This window comes from Canis lupus, chromosome 20 (assembly GCF_048164855.1).
Source record: "Canis lupus baileyi chromosome 20, mCanLup2.hap1, whole genome shotgun sequence".
Classification (NCBI taxonomy): Eukaryota; Metazoa; Chordata; class Mammalia; order Carnivora; family Canidae; genus Canis; species Canis lupus.
In genome coordinates this window covers 2,855,582-2,874,668 of record NC_132857.1, presented here as the reverse complement: position 1 = coordinate 2,874,668, position 19,087 = coordinate 2,855,582, and the positions used below count along the sequence as shown (strand labels likewise).

Genomic DNA, 19,087 nt, shown 5'->3' with positions numbered 1-19,087 from the left:
TGGAGAGTGAAGTGGCGACTTTGGGCAATAGCCTTCCCAGAACCTTCCGTGCGTCTCACGTGGGGTTAATCAGGGCAGAACACAGCAGTGAAGGACGCTAGTGCTCCACGTGGGAGCCAGGGCCAAGAGGAAGGTGCTCCTGAGGGCCGCGTGGCTTTGCACACCTCCGTGCACAGAGGCCCGGCTCCGGGGGTTCCCACGGCCCTCCAGTGCACGGCTGGTTTCCCATTTTGCTTTTGAACGGTGAGATTTCATGCCACACAGAGGTGTTGGTGGTTCAGGCCTCGGGCAAAACCGATCATTTCCGACATCATCTGTGCATCGAGCTGAGGGACCTACCTTTTGTCCCTGCACGTCTGTCGTGACGTGGTCAGCTTCCCCATCCTCAATCTCCCCCATCTTCACGACACTGACTTCTATGGTGCCAACAACTTTGCCACCATCTGAAGTCCTGCAACCAAAAAACAAATGAAATGGAAAGGTAAGAATCCTCTCTCTCCTTAACAGAAGCCCACACGCGCACGTTCCTGGAGACCGCAGGTTGAGCTATTCACCTTCCTTGCTGCTCCATGAAACGAATCTAGTCTGAAAACATTCAAACCTGTTAATAGGGTTGCTGTTATTTTTTATTAGAAAAGAAAGCCAAGTGGGGGTTTACGAGGCAGGTGCACGGAGGGTCGAAGCTGCTTGAGGACGGTGGGGCCTCCGGGCCCTGAGCGCGGACGCGGCCCCGACTGCGCGGGGCGCACCTGCTGCTGCAGCTACAGCTGCACAGGACAGGAGAGGGGACGCAGCCCTACAGTCCTGCCTGTCGAGGCCACAGGCCACAGACGCGATCCAGCACCTTCCCCAGCACCGTTGTGTAAGAGATGAGGTTAAGGGAGGCTCCGCTGGCGAAGGCGGGAAAGTTAGGGCCACGCGGAGCCCGAATCGACGGCCGACCTGCTCCAGTACCGGCCTTTCCCTGGTCAGATCGGGAATCAGAGATTCAAAAAGATGGGGAGGCTCGTCTAAGGTCACGAGGTGTCAGAACCAGAATTCCAGGATTCTATCTTCTTCCTATCTCTGCTGGTCATCGATAAACCCTTCTCTAGGGATCCCTGGGTGGCGCAGCGGTTTGGAGCCTGCCTTTGGCCCAGGGCGCGATCCTGGAGACCCGGGATCGAATCCCACATCGGGCTCCCGGTGCATGGAGCCTGCTTCTCCCTCTGCCTGTGTCTCTGCCTCTCTCTCTCTCTCTTTCTCTCTCTCTGTGACTATCATAAATAAATAAAAATTAAAAAAAAATAAAATAAACCCTTCTCTATTTAATGATGATGATGATTTTATCATGAAAATTTCCATCATCATTATCGTCGTCAACATACGAATTTCCTGCTTCACAATAATGAAGGATAAGGACAAAATGAATAACTACCCTCCTTTAAGATTCTCTAATTTCTTTTCCCGGGCAAGAAAATATACAGAATAAATGGTGTCACTGTCACATGGGAACTGTGACACAAATGACATTTTGCCCTTGAATCTCATTTTGAGAATAAAAAAAAAAATCTCATTTTGAGAATAGGTAAGCAAGCCACCCCCCAGGCATGACATTTTGCCATGACTTCTTCCCAGGTCTAACTAATACTAGAGATGCGATGCTTCATTTTCTTCCATCATGTCTTTCCCTGAAATTTGTTTTTAATTTTAATTGGGATACAAATGGTGTCTTTCTTTCAGCCAATTCCTTCTAAATGTCAGTATTTTATCAAAGATGTCAGGAAAGGGGATTAGGAAAATTTGTATAGTTTACCAAAATACCAATTAAAATAATGAATACGTTAGGTGAAAAGGAAACTCAATTATGTTACTAAATCATGGCAAGTTTCAAAATATAAAAATATAAAAAAATAAAATATATAAAATATAAAAAGAATAAATTAAAACATACCTTTTGAATTCAATGCTTTTAAAGAAATTGAAATAGGAGCATTCTGGTGACATCTGCACACCTAACGTCATAATGTAATAACATAAAAATCGTGAACACAGAAAAAGAAAGTGATTTACTTGTTAAGTAGCATATTATGATTTCTTATCAGAATATGAACTAAAATGCTTTTTGGTGACTTTCAAATCAGTGGAAATCATCACACTGATTCAATTATTTGCAATTAGTATAGAGACTTTTAAATATTCTTCACAAAGAAGATGTGTATATAGAGGACACTTTAATCCGTGATTTTGCAAAAAACGGCATTAGCTTCAATTCTGGGGTAATTAAAAAAAATTCATTATTCCATTTTCCCGCTGGAAAAAGACATAATGACTTTTCATAAATCATGTAGTGACTTACTCTGTACACTCTTCAGTACCCAATAAAGAGCTCAATAGGAGCTCTCCTAGTTTTTTCCAGACATTTGCAGGTTCTCCTCCCCCCTTGCTGATGACCTCTAACAATTTCGATCCCTTTTTCTTCTCCCAGGAGCTGCTTACAGATCCCTGCTTGCACCATCGAGCCAGGCTCATTCCCAGGGATGCAAAGCTCAGGCCTGACTTTCTAAGCACTCTCACTGCCTAAACCCAAAGAACGGCATGATGATCTGAAACAGGGGCGGACCCACGGCCTGTCCCGGGCCCGGGGAGAACCAGCCTGTGGCTGGCGGTTAAGGCGGGTGCCGCGCCTCGGGGCCACCTGCCCCTGAGTGACAGGCAAACACCTTAAGGGACGTAACGCCCGAGAAGCTTCCTTTGTAAATGGAGATGAGCGTCCCATTGTCTGGGCGGTGGGCTTGGCCCCAAGTCCTACAGGAGGCGCAGGGCTACGGTGGTGACAGTCCCAGCGGCGGCACCGATGCGCCGCACTGTCCTGCGGGTGGCGCAGGCCACTGCGACCGCATCTGGGACCGCGGTGGGGACGGCGCCCTAAGAGACACAGGCTCCCAGCAGCCGGGCGCCCAGTCCCGGGATCGAGCCCCCCACGGGCCCTGCTCCCCCGGGAGCCGCTTCTCCCTCTACCTCTGCCTCTGCCGGCCTCTCCCTCTCTCCTCTGTCAACTGAATACATGAAATCTTAAAAAAAAGAGAGAGAGAGAGAGAGAGAGAGAGAGAGATAGAAAGAGAAAAGAAAAAAAAGAAAAAAGGAAAAAAAGAAAAGAAAAAAAGAAGAAAAAAGAAAAGAAAAAAGAAAAAACCCACAATTATCTGCCTATTTTTTAAAATAACTTTAATGCCCTAAGGGTTTCCTACTTCACTTTATCTCCTATAGGCCTCCACTTAGTCCCAGAGCAGAAACAAAGCAAGCAGAGCTTGCTTCATCTAGTGATGCTAGAATGATTCTAGAACCTTTTTTTCTTTTTCCCCAAACCATTTCGGATAGGAAGTTCTGACTACTTTAAAGCATCTCCCTTCATCTGAGACTTGTGGGAGATAAAATGGGGAATCCAGGTTATAAACTAAAGAGCTAAAAAAATAAAAATTAAAAAAAAAATAAACTAAAGAGCTGAATCGAAGATGCCCAAAAGCGTGGTTCCTCCTCCCAGTCAATGAACTGGAACGTAAAATGCAGGAGCTTTTTTTTTCCTAATTTATCCTGCAACAACTTAACACACACAAAGTATGGATATTCAACACGTCTCTTCAATCAGGAGAGTCACGATCGAAGCATCATGTTTCCAAAGGCTGTTCCAAAGGCGATTTCCCACAGATTTAGAAAAAATTCATTCTTCAATTCTTAATTATGCTTTCAATTTATCGCCCGTTAGGTTCGGGAGGCTAGTAATAAATGCTTAGGCATTATTCAACACCAAAATTATACCAGATTTTATCTAGTGGAAATCATCACCTCTGCATGGAAGATATAGGGAAGAGACGTCTGGGCCAGGGAATCAAGAAATCGAAGCACTGGGGATCCCTGGGTGGCTCCATGGTTTGGCGCCTGCTTTCGGCCCAGGGTGCAATCCTGGAGTCCCGGGATCGAGTCCAGTGTCTGGCTCCCGGCATGGAGCCTGCTTCTCCCTCTGCCTGTGTCTCTGCCTCTCTCTCTCTCTCTCTCTCTCTCTCTCTTTCTCTCCCTCTCCCTCTCCCTCTCATAAATAAATAAAAATAAATCTTAAAAAAAAAAAAGAAATCCAAGCACTACTTCCAGGTCAGCCACTAACTAGCTATGTGACCAGGGATATATCACTCTAGACCTCTGCATTTCACTTTCCTTTGCTGGAAAACAAAGAGTTGCTCCCAAATAGCTATTCCTTAATATCAGCACTCACGTCCAGCGCTCTAGTCGCTCTTGTGAGTCTATCACATGATTCTATCATAGACACCACAGGCCATCACGCCCTGATAGAGCCTTGGAAAACATCTCGGGGGCACCCTGGCCTCCCCTCACCCCCTACCTTCCTAAACCAAACAGGCCTCATGCACGCCAACCCAGAGAAGCAACTGAACACTTAGGGTCCAATAAAAGGGTTTTTTTCTTATAATAGCCAATGCACCCTCATATATTTTAACTGCCATTATGGCACAGCATCGTGGCATTCGTACAAGGAAACAAATTTGAGCGAACCCAGAAACAAAAGCGATCTTTACACACTTTCCTAGCAATTTATACGGCAATAAGAATAGGCTACAGTAATAAATAACTATCTCAGTCTACGTGAACAACCACCACAAAAAAAAAAAAAAAAAAAAAAAAAATTATGCCATTTCAGCCACTTGGCAGATCATTACCACTGTTTAATGCAGAAAGCTGCAAGAGAAGTAAAAGATGAATAGTTCACGGCCGATACAGTGTTTTGATCACGACATGGAAGTTCCTAGTTAAACCCAGCAAATGCAGTCGTGCCCTTCTCCATGGTTCTGCTTCTCACCGCTCCACCTTCTGAGGTCTCCGTTACCTGTGATCAACAGATGATCCTCCTTCTGAGGATCACATCATTGGAAAGTCAACCGTAGCCTAATGCAACGTCACATCTCCTCTGCCATTCTCCTCCCTTCACCTCATCATAGGGGCCTTTTATCATCTCACATCATCGCAAGAAGACGGGTAAGTACAGTAAGCTATTTTGAGCGAGAGAAAGACCACCTTCACGTAGCTTCTACATGATATATTGTTATAATTGTTCTATTTTATTATGGTTGTTGATCTTTTTTTATAAATTAAACCTTTCCATAGGCAGGTATGAATAGGAAAACCACATGGTGTATATAGGATTTGATACTATTTTCCACTGAGGGTCTTGGAATGTATTCCTTGTGAATAAGAGGGGGGAAATACTTTACACTTAAATATTTAACCTTGCCAGCAAATTGGAAGACGAAGAAGTTTGTCTTTGTTGGAAGACAGAGACAACAACGATTTTCAGCAACACAGATCCATGCTTCCTTCTCACTCAGATCTGCAGCATGCAGAGTAGATTAGTGACGACGGTTCTTCAAAATCTGCCTGTGAAATAACTGCCCTAATGGTTTCTAATGAAATATCCAATCTCATCTGCTGCAACATACGAACATGTTTAGAGGACTGAATGAAAGGAGCTGTAAGACAGTCTTTTAACAAAGGACAATTTATGGGCACCCGGGTGGCTCAGCGGTTGAGCACCTGCCTTCGGCTCTGGGTGTGACCCCAGGGGTCCCGGAATCGAGTCTCACATCGGGCTCCCCGCAGGGAGCCTGCTTCTCCCTCTGCCTGTGTCTCTGCCTCTTTCTGTGTGTCTCTCATGAATAAATGAAAATTTTGTAAAAGGGCAATTTAATGACCCTCTTCTTCACCATCTACTATATCATCCTTACTGGGAAAAGAAAACGAAAAAGGAAAAAAAAAAAGCTCTGGAAATGTTAAACAGCAACATGTAAATAACTCCTCTGTTCTGAAAATGCCACAGAGATGCAAACCAACAAATGACTCTGTAAACATCCAGGGAGAAACCATCATTAGCACTGTCAGTTTTTGTGAATATAAAGTAGTCCTGGTGCTGTGCACGGGAATCTTCAGCTGTGAGACATGCCTTGCATTTAAACTGTCTAGACATGTACCTGGGAAATACAAATCTCACCCAGACAGGAAAATAAACAGAGGCCATAAGTAAACAAATGGAGCTAGTGAGTGAGTGAGTGCACCCTGACGATCTTTCTGGTGAATACATTTACCCAGCGAAGCTAGATTTACTTAGGGCTCAAAGAAGTGAGAGTCCCATTAAGTATGTATGACTAAGCACACCTCTATTCTGGCTGAAATTCATAAATGTCAGAAGCCATAGAATACTTTCAAACTCATACTCAAATAAAACTTTCAGTAGTTCTTCGCATTAGAGCTTACACACTCCGAGTTTTAGTCCCTGATTTTCTCCTCTATGCTCATTAGGAGCTCTTCTTTGGAAAGTCCACCCGTTATTAGGATTCTACTATCCCTTTTCTATGAGGAGCTATCATTCTAGATTCCCTAATCTGCCCTCATTTCCTGATCTAGAACTCCGAATCACTTTTGCCCTGATGTTTTACATTCTGTAAGCTTGAAACTTAACTCTTCCTCAAGCTCCAACTCACTCACATCCAGCGCATATCATCGTCTAAAGACCCCAACCAAGGAATATTCCATCTCTACCTCCGCCTTGCCCCAGCCTTCCAGTGAGTCACTAAACCCTGCTGACTGGTCCTCCACAATGTCCCTTCACAATGGCAACATCCCAAGGAGTGCTGTCATCTATCTTTCGTTACGATTGAGGAACCCACTTCCACTTTCCAGGAACCTTTTCTTCTATTTCATCCATGTCAGTTTTTCTTCTTTTTTTTAAATTCTTTTTTCAGGTTTTCTTCTTAAAGTGCACCTGCTACTGATTATTTTCTTTTCTCTGTTAAAAGTCCCTAGACATTGTCCAATGTCTACCCAGAGAGGCTGAAGGACAGCCTGTCTTTCAAAGCCTTCTGTCAGAATTTGCCAAGGGTTTCAGGCAGCTCAGTATTTTTCATTTGAACTGATCCATGCCATCTCACATACCGTTACACAGTGGAGTACGGTTTAGTGAAACATGCAGTGAACTTTGAGTAACAAAGTCCCTGGTTGGTTACTCTACAGCTAACAGCAATGTGACTGTGAGCAGGCAATGCAGCACCCAGAAAGACGTCCCGGCTATAAAATAGGAATATACTAAATCACCTTACTTATCTCACAAGATTGATGTGACTAAAAAGAAAAGATCTTCAGTGTAAGTATAAGAATGCTTTAACGTATGGCGATGACCACTATAGTTATACAGTCTGGGCTGTGAAGCTTCGAGAGCACATCACAAATATGTTGACTATCAGTTTTCAGACTAATTGGTTAGTAGAGTCTTCTTTACTGCTAAAAATAGTACTATTCAAATGTAAATATCCCAATACAAATAAGTTAAAGCACATCTTTCCCTCCTCATGTTTATATTACCTTATCTATCTCTCTATCTATCATCTATCTATCTATCTATCTATCTATCTATCTATCTATCTATCTTAATGTTAGTTGTATTTGGAAACGTAGATTCAATGTTAACATGAAGTATAAACTATCTCTTTAAATTTAAGGCATACCTAGTAAGCAAGGTGATAAAACAAGATTGACATCTTGTAAATACATAGGCAACCAAAATTACATTAAAATTAACAGGATGCCATGATCTGCCCATTGGTACATAGAGTGTTGCAGGTAAGAGAGAGGAAGCACGCTCTACCCTTCTGTATCCTAAAGCTGGACAGATGCACAGAGCAGCTATTTGATGAATCAAAGGAAATAGCACCAGGCATATTGGGGTAGATCAGAATTTTAAATGCCACTGAACCAGCAGTGAGTTCACCATTTTCCCTTTCTAGTAGCTCCCGATCCAGCCTCAATGGAGCCCCAAGCCTAGACGCGGCCAGTGGTGTAAACAGGGAGGGCTCCAGGAGAAGGCCCCAAAATTCAGGCACAAAGAACAGAGAAAGGATTTCCCAACATTCAGAAGAATTGGGAAATAACTTTTCTTCTTTCCACTTTCTCATGTCCCAGCCCCCAAATCATCCAGTGGTAGCAGCAGTAAAAGTGGCAACAAGGAGGAACCACAGGAGCCTAAAACTATGAAGGAGGGCAAGTCTCCTCTCTATTGGAATTAAGACCCAAAGGGTGTAGGGTGAATCCCTTTACTTTATTTCTCTCTGTTCTTCTGCTTCTTGGCCCCAGAAGAGGGTGCAGTTGCAAAGCAGAAAGAAGAAAATAAAACCCCAGCTTTCTGGCTGGAACATCTAAAACCAAAGCCACGGGAAACAGGAACGTGCCAGGGAGAGTGTGAAGAGGAAGGAGCTCAAGAAAGGGACTTCTTAATGTTGTTCATAAACATCTGGCCTCACCTCAAGCTGTGCGTGCACAGATCAAAATAGCATATCAGAGACTTTAAGAAAGAATTTATGTGCTAGACCGCCTCCCAGGCCCCAGGCTGTCACCTGGGTGACAAAGATGAAGGACAGGTCCTAATGAAAAAATAAAAGCTTTGTAAATATGAGTGATATTGAAACTACTGTACAAGGCTTCACAGACATAATTTCGCAACTCACAAATATCTAGCAATGAACAACTGGAAACTGAAAGTTTCAAAAATCGTTATCATTTATGGTAGATCCAAACAAAGGGCAAAAATGTGTAAGATCTATATGCTGAAAACTATAAGTGCTGATGGAAAAAACCAAAGGTTTAAATAAATGGTGAGACATGTGGTGTTCATGTATTGGAAGACTCAACTTTATAGAGATGTCAGTTCTCCCCAAACTGATCATAGACTGAACACAATACTAATCAAAATACCAGCAAGATTTTTTTTAAATATTGATAAACTAATTCAAAAAGTTATAAGGGCAAAGAAATAGAATAGCCAGGGTAATTTTAAGAAAGAACAAAAATGGAGGATTTGCTGATTTTAGGACTTACTGTAAATCTACAGTAATCAAAACCGTGTGGTGGTGTTGAAAGGGTAGATATATTGATAAATGAAACAGAATACAGAAGCAACATGATCAAATTTTTTTTTTTTACAAAGTTACAGTCAATTCAATGGAAAAAGAGTAAGTAGTCCTTTCAACAAATGATATTGAAACAATTAGACACCCATTTGGGGAAAAAATGATCCTTTGCTTAGACTTCACAACTGAAACAAAAGTTAATAAAAAAATAAGATCTTAAAAAAAAAGACAAGTTATTGACTAGAAGAAAACATTGGCAAATTATGTATTTCACAAAGAATGTGCTTCCAATACAGAGTCCTCAAAATTCAACAACAAAAAACCAGCCTATTTAATAAATGGGCAATGTTGAACCAACATGTCTCAAAAGGGGATATACAGATAGCAAATAAACCATGGAAAATTTTGTGATTTCATTGGTAACGAGGGAAGTGAAAATTAAAAGCCTGATGGGATGGCGCTATGTATCTCAACATGGCTGATGAGGGTGCAGAACCACTGAGATTCTCATATGTTGCTGGTGAGAAAAATAGTATTTTGGGTTTTATACAGCTTAATACACACTTACCATAGAAGCTAGAAATTCCAATCATAACTATTTACCCTAAAGAATTGAAAATTTAGGGTCACAGAAAAACCTACATATGAATATTTTGCCAGGTCCATTCATTCATAATCACCCCAAATTAGAAAACACCAAAATGTCCTTTAATTTTTTTAAAGGTTTTATTTATTTATTTGACAGAGACCAAGAGTAGAGAGATCACAGAGGAAGAAGGGGAAGCAGACTCCCCACTGAGCAGGGAGCCCAATGTGGAGCTGGATCCCAGGATCCTGAGGTCATGACCCGAGCCAAAGGCAGACGCCTAACCAACTGAGCCACCCAGGCCAGCAGTGTTTACACCACTGGCCACCTCTAGGCTTGGGGCTCTATTGAGTCCAGATCGGGAGCTACCAGAAGGGGAAAATGGTGTGAATGGTTAAACCAACTGTGATACAGCCATACTATGGAATAGTACTTAGGAATTTAAAAAAACAGACTTTTGATATACACAACTTGCATGAATTTCAAAGGCATCAGACTGAGTGAATGAGGCCAGTCTCAAAAGGATATGTTCTCTATGATGTCATTTATATATCCTTCTGAAAAAGAAAAGGCTATGGTGATAGAGAACATAGTGGCCTCAGGGCTTGGCATGGGTGGAGGCATGAATGAAAGGGGCAGCAGGAGGGAGCTTCTCTGTGGTGAGAGAACAGTTCTGTTTCCTGATTACGATGGTGGTTACAAGAATCTACACGTGTTGCTAGAACTGTACAACAACAAAAAGTCCATTTTAATGTACGTTAATTTACAAAATAGAATAAATGAGAAAGGACATAGCCATTTTCTCCGATAATGAATTAATAGCAAATAAAAACATCCATTTAGTCTGGGAATACAGAATCCAAATTATTAAAAGGTCATCCTTTTCCACATGAATGAAATCTCTTAATTTCTGACAACATTGATTTGAAATGGCTGAGTCAAAGTGTCAATTTATCCCATGCTCTACACTTCCAAGATATCTGCTAACATAGAGTGTCCTAGGAGAGAGAAAAGATTCACATGAACCATGGGGAATATCTCATCAGACTGGAGAGGAAGGTGCTCCTGCAGGAAACTCACTGACTTCCCAAGGCAATGACTCCAATTCATGGGATAAACCTCTTGTTTAAAATTACTCATCTTTAAAATAAATAAATAAATAAATAAATAAATAAATAAATAAATAAATAAATAAAATAGAATAGAATAGAATAGAATTACTCATATTTAGACCTACAAAAGAGAAACTATGGCTAAGGCTTTTTGTTAGGTCAATTGATTTTATTATATTTATTCATATGAATTTTTATTTTGAGTAAGAGAGAGAAAGAAGATTGAGAGGAAAAGAGCACCAATTAAGCAGAGATTATTGGAAGAGAAAGGAAAGTAGGGAGAAAGAAACCATAGGAGGTTATGCTTAAATTGCTGGGGAAATGACTTAATGCAGACATTTCTTTAAAGCCATGCATACACATACCCATACACTTTTAAGATTATTTTTTTAAAAAGAGTGAGTTATTTATTTATTTATTTATTTATTCATTCATTCATTCATTCATTCATTTGGAGAGAAAGAGAGAGCACAAGCAGGGGGAGGGTCCAAGGAGAGGGAGAAGCAGACTCCCTGCTGAGCAGGGAGCCTCATGTGAGGCTCCATCCCAGGACCCAGACATCATGACCTGAGCAGAAGGCAGCTGCTTAACTGACTGAGCCACCCAGGGGCCCCAAGACCATTTTTTCTTACTAAAATTAGATACGCTTCTGGAGCAGAAACTCTTTGTAAGAATGGTTTGTAAATATCACTAAGCCAATCAAAATATTCTAAGACATTTTAAAAACATTCCAAAGATAACAGGCACGGAGAATTAAAGCAAATGATTATTAAATAGTTAGTATTAAATACTAGTGATGGGTCAATATCCAATCCTCAGATTTTGAATTATATATATTTTTATCAGAATTGTGCTTTTGGGTTTATGTCAGTTTCTTAATGGTAGGAAACAGTGGTAAGAGATTTATTTTTTTTAAAGCTAGCATTAAAAATGTTATACAGTATATGGTCAAAGTTTTACAGTGTATAAACATAATTTTAGAGTATAATGTATTTCAAACCTATGTAGTAAGAAATTCACTCAGCTTTAAATTGCACAATGGGGCATGCACTCTGAAACCAAGCAATTCTTAGTGTCTATATTTTTAAGCTTAATGGCATTTGGATTTGCTTTACATTCTTCTGTTATTAAGCTATAAAATTCTGTGGTTTTAAAAATATTTTTTCTTTTTTTTCTCCTTTAATATGACAATATTTTAAACCAAAAACTCTTTAAAAAGAAGGCCAAAAAAAAAAAAAAAGGCCAAAAACCAGAATATATTAATTCATTCACAAACATTTATTAAGGGCCTACTATGTTGTAAGCATTATTCCATGCATAAGGACAGCTGCAACAGAGAACAAAACCAAAATCCCTAACTCATGGAATTTAGACTCTCATGGTAAACAAATAAATGAGACATCAGAAAATGATAAATGCCACAAAGAAAAAATTAAGCAGGATACAAAGGTGGATGAGCACTGAGTTGGGACTACTACTTTGTATTTGGTGGTTGGGAAGGGCCTATCTAATACAATGTCATTGGAACAAACACCTGAGGCAAGGAAGGAAGGAAGCCATAGATCTTTCTTGGGGGGAAATCTTTTCAAGCAGAAGAAACAGATGGCCCAAAGGCCTGGGAACCTGGTGGTCCCCATTTTCAAGGAAGAACAAAGACACCAATGTGGCTAAAGCTGGGTAGGGTAGAAAAAGAGCAGAAGATGACTAAGGAAGAGAGGAATGCATTCCTTTTATATCGCAGCATAACAAATGACCACAAACTTACAGTTTCTATAAATATGAAGTCTGGGCCATGTCCTCAACTCAGGGTCTCTTGAGAATGAAATCAAGCTGTAGGCTGTGCTGCATTCTCATGCCTCATGGAAACTAAGTAAGAATCCACCTCCTATCTCACTCAAGTTGTTGGAAGAATTTATTTCCTTGTGGCTGAATGACTGAGGTCCCCATTTTCTTGCTAGTTATCAGCTGAGATCACTGACACTCACCCCCTAAAGGTCACCCTTGGGGTCTTACCAGGTAGCGGCCCTCTCCATAGATGGTTCACAAGAGGGCAGTTTGCTTTTTCAAGGTCAGTGGAGTCTGCTGAGATGGTATCTTAGACAAGGTTATCCCAGCCACTAGGTAGGTATAATGACTGGAGAGATCATCCCATCAGCTTTGGCATATGGGGTAACTATCCTATCATATTCAAAGGTCCCGCCCACACTCAGGGAAAAAGTATTATGTACAGCAAGTACACCAGGGAGGTAGGACCCTTAGGGGACATCTTTGCATTCCGCCTACCACAAGCAATGGTGAATGACATCGTCTAGAGCTCCACAGGCCACTCTAAGAACTTTGCCTCTATGAGTGAGGTGGCGGATTGAAAGAAGATTCTGAACTGACATTAAGTTTTAAAGTGAGAATCTGGGCTGCCGTGCAGAGAACAGACTACAGGGAAGCAAAGAGAGAAGCTTGGAAGTGAGTTAGAAGAAATTAGGATGAAGTTGAGACACATCAGATTCTATTTCTATTCTGAAGGTAGAATGAACTAGATTTTGTGATTGGCTGCATATAAAGAATAAGAGAAAGAAGAATCAGAGACTAGAGACTAGGGCATGAACAATGGGAAGGGCGGAATTGCAACGTCTTGAGATGGGAAGACTGAAGATAAATAGGATTGTAGGGGAAGGAGTAAGCAGCAAACAGGAATGAGAAGTTCAGTTTTGAACATTTTAAGTGTGAGACATTTATTTAAAAGTCAAGTAAAGGGGCTCCTGGGTGGCTCAGTGGTTCAGCATCTGCCTTAGGCTCAGGGCGTGATCTTGGGTTCCTGGGATCGAGTCCCACATTGGGCTCCCTGCATGGAGCCTGCTTCTCCCTCTGCCTGGGTCTCTTCCTCTCTCTCTGTATCTTCAAGAATAAACAAATATAATTTTAAAAAAGTAATAAAGGTCAAGTAAAGACATCAGGTGGATGGATATGGGAGTCCTGGAGTTCAAGGGATCAGTCAAGGAATAGAGATAAAAATATGAGGAACTGATGGACCATCAGAATATTGATGATATCAAAAGCTTTGAAACTGGGTGGGAGTGAATGAATGAAAAGTGAAAGGTTTATATCTAGCTTCAGATACAGGATATCTCAAAGTTTAGAATTCGGGGTGATGAGAAGCAACATGCAAAAGAAATAGAGTAGTAGCCAGCACCCTAATGGTAGGAAGAAAAAAAGTTTAATACCTCAACTAAAGAAACTAAACTAAATCTTTAAATCTTCTCAACTAAATCTCAACTGAAGAATGTGTTTGAAGGAGACAGTGATCCCGTGCAGGTGTGCTGAGGAGAGGACCACTGAGAGCTCTCCATTGGATTTAGCAACATGGAGGTGATCATGACAAGAGCTGTTTAGGTAAAGTGATAGCAATGAAATCCTCGTGAGCATGGATTCAGGAGAATGAGAGCAGGCAAAGTGGGGACAGCTCTTGAAATGGTTCTTCTATACAGAAGAGTAGGGAAATGAGCATGAATTAGAAGATGTGGGAGCCTGGGTGGCATTTTTCATGCTAACAGACATGATCTAGTAGAGAGGGAATAATGTAGGACGCAAGAGTAAAAGGGGATAATGTTCTTAGATAGATGAGGAGAGATGGAATCTAAAACACTAGCGGAGGGATTGACTTTAGACATGAAGCAGAATTTATCCGTAATAGCGGGAAGGCATGCGGAGTGCATGTCGGTAGGTTGGTAAATACAGCGTGGGAAATTGTCAAATTCCTCTTCTCAATGAAACAGAAACCAGATAAATCAGCTGAGAATGAGGAAGAGGGAGATATTGTGGAGGTTCTGGGAACAAGGAGGTGTACAGTAACGGTGCACAACAGTGGGAGAGCAAATGGACCAGGGAAACCGAGAACTAGCCAACAGTAGCGGGGAGTTAGGAACCGAACGAAATCTGTGAGCACAGTAGTCAGGTTATCCTGGCTGGCTCAACTGCAGGGAGGCATGTATGCAGTAGGTGAAGAAAAGGTTGAATTTGTCCATTTGTTGTTGTTGTAGCTTTTATTTTTATCTATCATCTATCATCTATTATCTATTTATCATCTATTATCTATCATCTATCATTATCTATTATCTATAATCTATCCATGTAATCATTTATCATCTATTATCTATCTACCTCTCATCTATCTACCATATATCATCTATTATCTATTTATCATCTATTATCTATCATCTATCATTATCTATCATCTATCTATTATCTATTTATCATCTATCTATCTACCTATTATCTATCATCTATTATCTATCATCTGTTATCTATCTACCTTTCATCTATCTACCATATATCATCTATTATCTATTTATCATCTATCATCTATTATCTATCATCTATCTATTATCTATTTATCATCTATTATGTATCATCTATTATGTATCATCTATTATCTATCATCTATCTATCATCTATTATCTATCTACTTATTATCTATCATCTATCATCTATTATCTATCATCTGTTATCTATCTACCTATCATCTACCATATATCATCTATTACCTATTTATCATCTACCTATTATCTATCATCTATCATCTATCATCTGTTATCTATCTACCTATCATCTATTTACCATATATCATCTATTATCTATCATCTATCTATTATCTATTTATCATCTATTATCTATCATCTATTATCTATCATCTATCTATTATCTATTTATTATCTATCTATCATCTATTTATCTATCTATCTATCTATCCATCCAACTATCTTTCCTTATTTTACCCAGGGAGTATAGTAACTGAAGAGAGACCCAGGAGTTGAGGCTATATGTAAGGGAATTGTTTGGTGATTCCTAAGTGATGGACCATGCAACCTCATGGATAAGGAAAGAAGAGTGTATAGGGGAGAACGGGTCATGAAGGGTACAGACATGACTTTAGGATCAATGAACAACTACAAGGAGTATGTTGGCACGATATGAGATGGAAAACAGAAAATAGAGTACTTTAAGATTCCGGAGGCGTGGGATGGATGACAAGATGTAGGAGATGACCAAGAGAGCGGGTTGCTAAAGTAGGGCAGAGAAAAGCCTGAGAGGCCCAGGAACTGAAAAGATAATTTATGCAGCTATTAAATCACCAGATGTATGAGAGGAGTTGTGCTCCTCTCACAAGGACAAACAGTGGATTACAAGTTGAGATCCTCATGAAATGAGGGCAGTACCACCTTTAGGTGACCCTAGTAAGGCAAGGAATCCAGTGATGTGTCTGAGGCCATGAGCCTCAAACCAAGGGAGTTTTCACAAGGTTTATTCATTTATTCATGCAGGTGTGAAGGGCAGCCATCTGCGGGGCTGCGAGAGAGAGCGCCAGCTTCCAGTTAAGTGAAAAGACCTGGCTGAGGACGGGGATGGGGCTGAGGAGGGACCTCGGGTATCAGGGAAGATTTGGGGAGCAGATGGATGGCCTTAGGGCCAGAGTAAGGAGTGGACAGACAGGTAAAATAATCGGTGGCATGTGGGCCAAGGATGATCTGGGAATGGCGGCTTCTGCACGGTCAGGAGGAGTAATGGTTACTGCCACTATAAGGAAACTCACTTTAGCTAGGGCAGCACTCATTTTAAAATGTTACAAAGACCTGACATTTCCCATTTTCTGACTTTATTTTGTTCTGCTATGTCGTCTTAACCCTGCCTTCCTAAATGATCCGGTAATTATTTTAGAGGTCAAAATGCAACTGAGTCACAGGTAAAGCAGTCTAGATAGAACAGTGAACATTCCTACAGAATGTTTTTTTTTTTTGTTAAAAGAGAGAAAAGTAATTCAATCAAAGTTCAAGACACCGCTACGAGGAGATGGCACACTGCTTTCATTAATGCTAAATAGATTTTGAAGATGTATTTGAATGGATCAAATGTACTGCAACAGTTTTTCAACATAAAGCACATGAGAAAGCCATTTACTGTTTCTCCAAATACCACTCTTTTAAAATACCATTCTAAAATTTCTGATTATAAAACAGCTTACCTACTGGTGATTAAAAGGTCTTTATCCTCTCTCTAAAAAAGAATCCATAGAAGGATAAGAATGGGTTTTGGCAGGAAGTAGAAAGACAGTAAAAGATAAAGGTCACAAGATTAAAATTTTCAATTCAAGAGCAATGGCTATATATCCTTTTGCAAATTTTTGAGAACTGAAGTGTTGAAGCGTATGTTCCAAATAAATGTTTTCTCACTTTAAATGACCCTGGATGCAGCTATTTTCTATCTCTCTCTCTCTCTCTTTTTTTTTTTTTTTCTGGATAAATTCCTCAGAACTCAGAATTAGGATTGAATAAAATCATAGTATGTTTAGAGCAGAAAATAACTACCGTCCAATTCGTTCTGCAGAAACTGAAGCCGGAGAGGCCGACAGGCTCAAGACCACCTCACGCGTCAGCAGCGGTGCTGGGGTTGGTCCCTAAGCTGCAGAAATCAGAAGGCCATTCTGATTTTTTAAAAATCTGCTTCTAGGGGATCCCTGGGCGGCTCAGTGGTTTAGCACCTCCCTTTGGCCCAGGGCGTGATCCTGGAGTCCCGGGACGGAGTTCCGCGTCGGGCTCCCTGCGTGGAGCCTGCTTCTCCCTCTGCCTGGGTCTCTGCCTCTCTCTCTCTCTCTCTCTCTCTCTCTCTCTCTCTCTCTGCCTATCATGAATAAATAAATAAAATCTTTAAATAAATAAATAAATAAATAAATAAATAAATAAATAAATATCTGCTTCTGAAAACTAAAAGATAAAATGGTGGTGACTTGTTATTCGCTGCTTGTCAAAGCATTTATCATTCTTATCTGAAAAATCCTCATAAAATTGTGGTTTAGTTTAGTCCTGACCAGCCTGCTCCTGAGCTCCGAGCCAACTTGTCGCCTGCACCGTGTGATCTTCCCTCTGAGCAAGAGACCTCGGGGGACGGTTCTCTCTCTTCTTCTAAACTTTGCTCTAAGACTGGCTTCTACCCTAGAGCAGCATGAACTCTCCTGTGGTTCTTGTCCATGTCTGGAGTTACTTTCTTCACCAAGGGAGAAGACTGTTTCTTGTTGGCAGCACCATCTCCTTCCATTACGTAACACACATAATCTGGAACATTCCGATTGATGACACCCTTCCCAGGTACTTCTGCGCTGAATTGAATTTCTCACTTTCTGAATCATAACCAGAGCCTCATATACTATGAGGGACAGAACGGCTTCTTCCCACAGCTCCCTCCTGAACCCCTGGAATTGTATTTCCGGAGGGCAGTTGTGGTATGGACCGCACCCAAACACAAAATGCCTGCACATAACCAAATCCTAGGAACAAATGCAAAAATAAACAAGTGGGACTACTACAGATTAAAAAAGCTTCTGCACAGCAAAAGAAACTATCAAAACAATGGGGGATAATATTTTCAAATCATATATCTACTAAAGGATTAATATCCAAAATAAAGAACTTACATAATTCAGTGGCAAAAAACAATCCAATTAAAAAATCCAAATAAAAAAAGAGCATATAAATAGATATTTTTTCAAAGAAGACATGCAGATGCTCACATATACATGGAAAGATGCCCAACATCATTAATCATCAGAGAAATGCAAATCAAAACCACAATGAGATATCGCCTCACACCTGTTAGGACGGCTATTCCCAGAAAGGTAAGAAATAACAAATATTGGAGACAATGTGGATAAAAGGGAACCTTTGTGCACTGTTGATGGGAATGTAAATTGGTACAACCACTATGGAAAGCAGTATGGAAACTCCTCAAAAAATTAAAATATAACTACCATGTGATCCAACAATCCTACTTCTGGGTATTTATCAAAGAAAATGAAAACACTAACTGGAAAAGATATGTTCACTACAGCATTATTTATAATAGCCAAGATATGGAAGCAACCTAAGTATCTACTGATGGATGAATGGGTAAGGAAATCATGGTATGTATGTGTGCATGTACGTGTGTTTCTGTGTGTTTAGGTGTATGTGTACACACCTAAACATTCAGCCATGAAAGAGAATGAAATCTTGCCATTGGTGACAATACGGATGGACCTCAAGGCATTATGCTAAGTGAAACAAGCCCAACAAAGACAAATACTATATGACCTCTCCTATATATGGCGCCCAATATACACAGAGAACAGACTGGTAGTGGTGGAGTCTGGGGGAGGGGTGGTGGGAGGAATGGGTGAAGTGTCTTTTTTGCTTGAGTTTAAATAAATTGAATAATAATAATTAAAATAATAATAATAATAATTTGGAGGCTCATGACTATAAGCCACACAGACTGCTACAGCCCTTTGTGTTACAGGCACAAGCAAGGTGACCAATGATATCTCCATCCATTACACAAACCGTTATAATATATTTAATTTATCCGGATGACTAAGCATCCCAAACATAGTAAAAATAGTTTTACTCTCTTGCCTTCTTCTTTCA

At 40.6% G+C, this 19,087-nt stretch overlaps 1 protein-coding gene and 1 long non-coding RNA gene across 16 annotated transcripts in view; one reads left to right on the top strand and one right to left on the bottom strand.

The window, feature by feature from the left end:
* INPP4B (inositol polyphosphate-4-phosphatase type II B) overlaps window positions 1–19,087 on the bottom strand; it is a 709,031-nt gene that overhangs the window by 201,794 nt on the left and 488,150 nt on the right. For 14 of the 15 annotated variants that reach the window (XM_072788249.1, XM_072788250.1, XM_072788263.1 and 11 more), the window contains one exon: window positions 340–451. In XM_072788249.1, the coding sequence (XP_072644350.1) occupies window positions 340–451 (112 nt within the window). Of the gene's footprint in view, window positions 1–339; window positions 452–12,653; window positions 12,924–19,087 lie in introns of those variants that run through there. The other variant, XM_072788259.1, reaches the window with a different exon arrangement.
* On the top strand, window positions 13,039–17,308 carry LOC140611607 (uncharacterized). The gene is made up of 4 exons (XR_012012703.1): window positions 13,039–13,160; window positions 13,917–14,027; window positions 15,956–16,005; window positions 17,016–17,308. It is a non-coding gene; the product is annotated as an uncharacterized lncRNA (long non-coding RNA).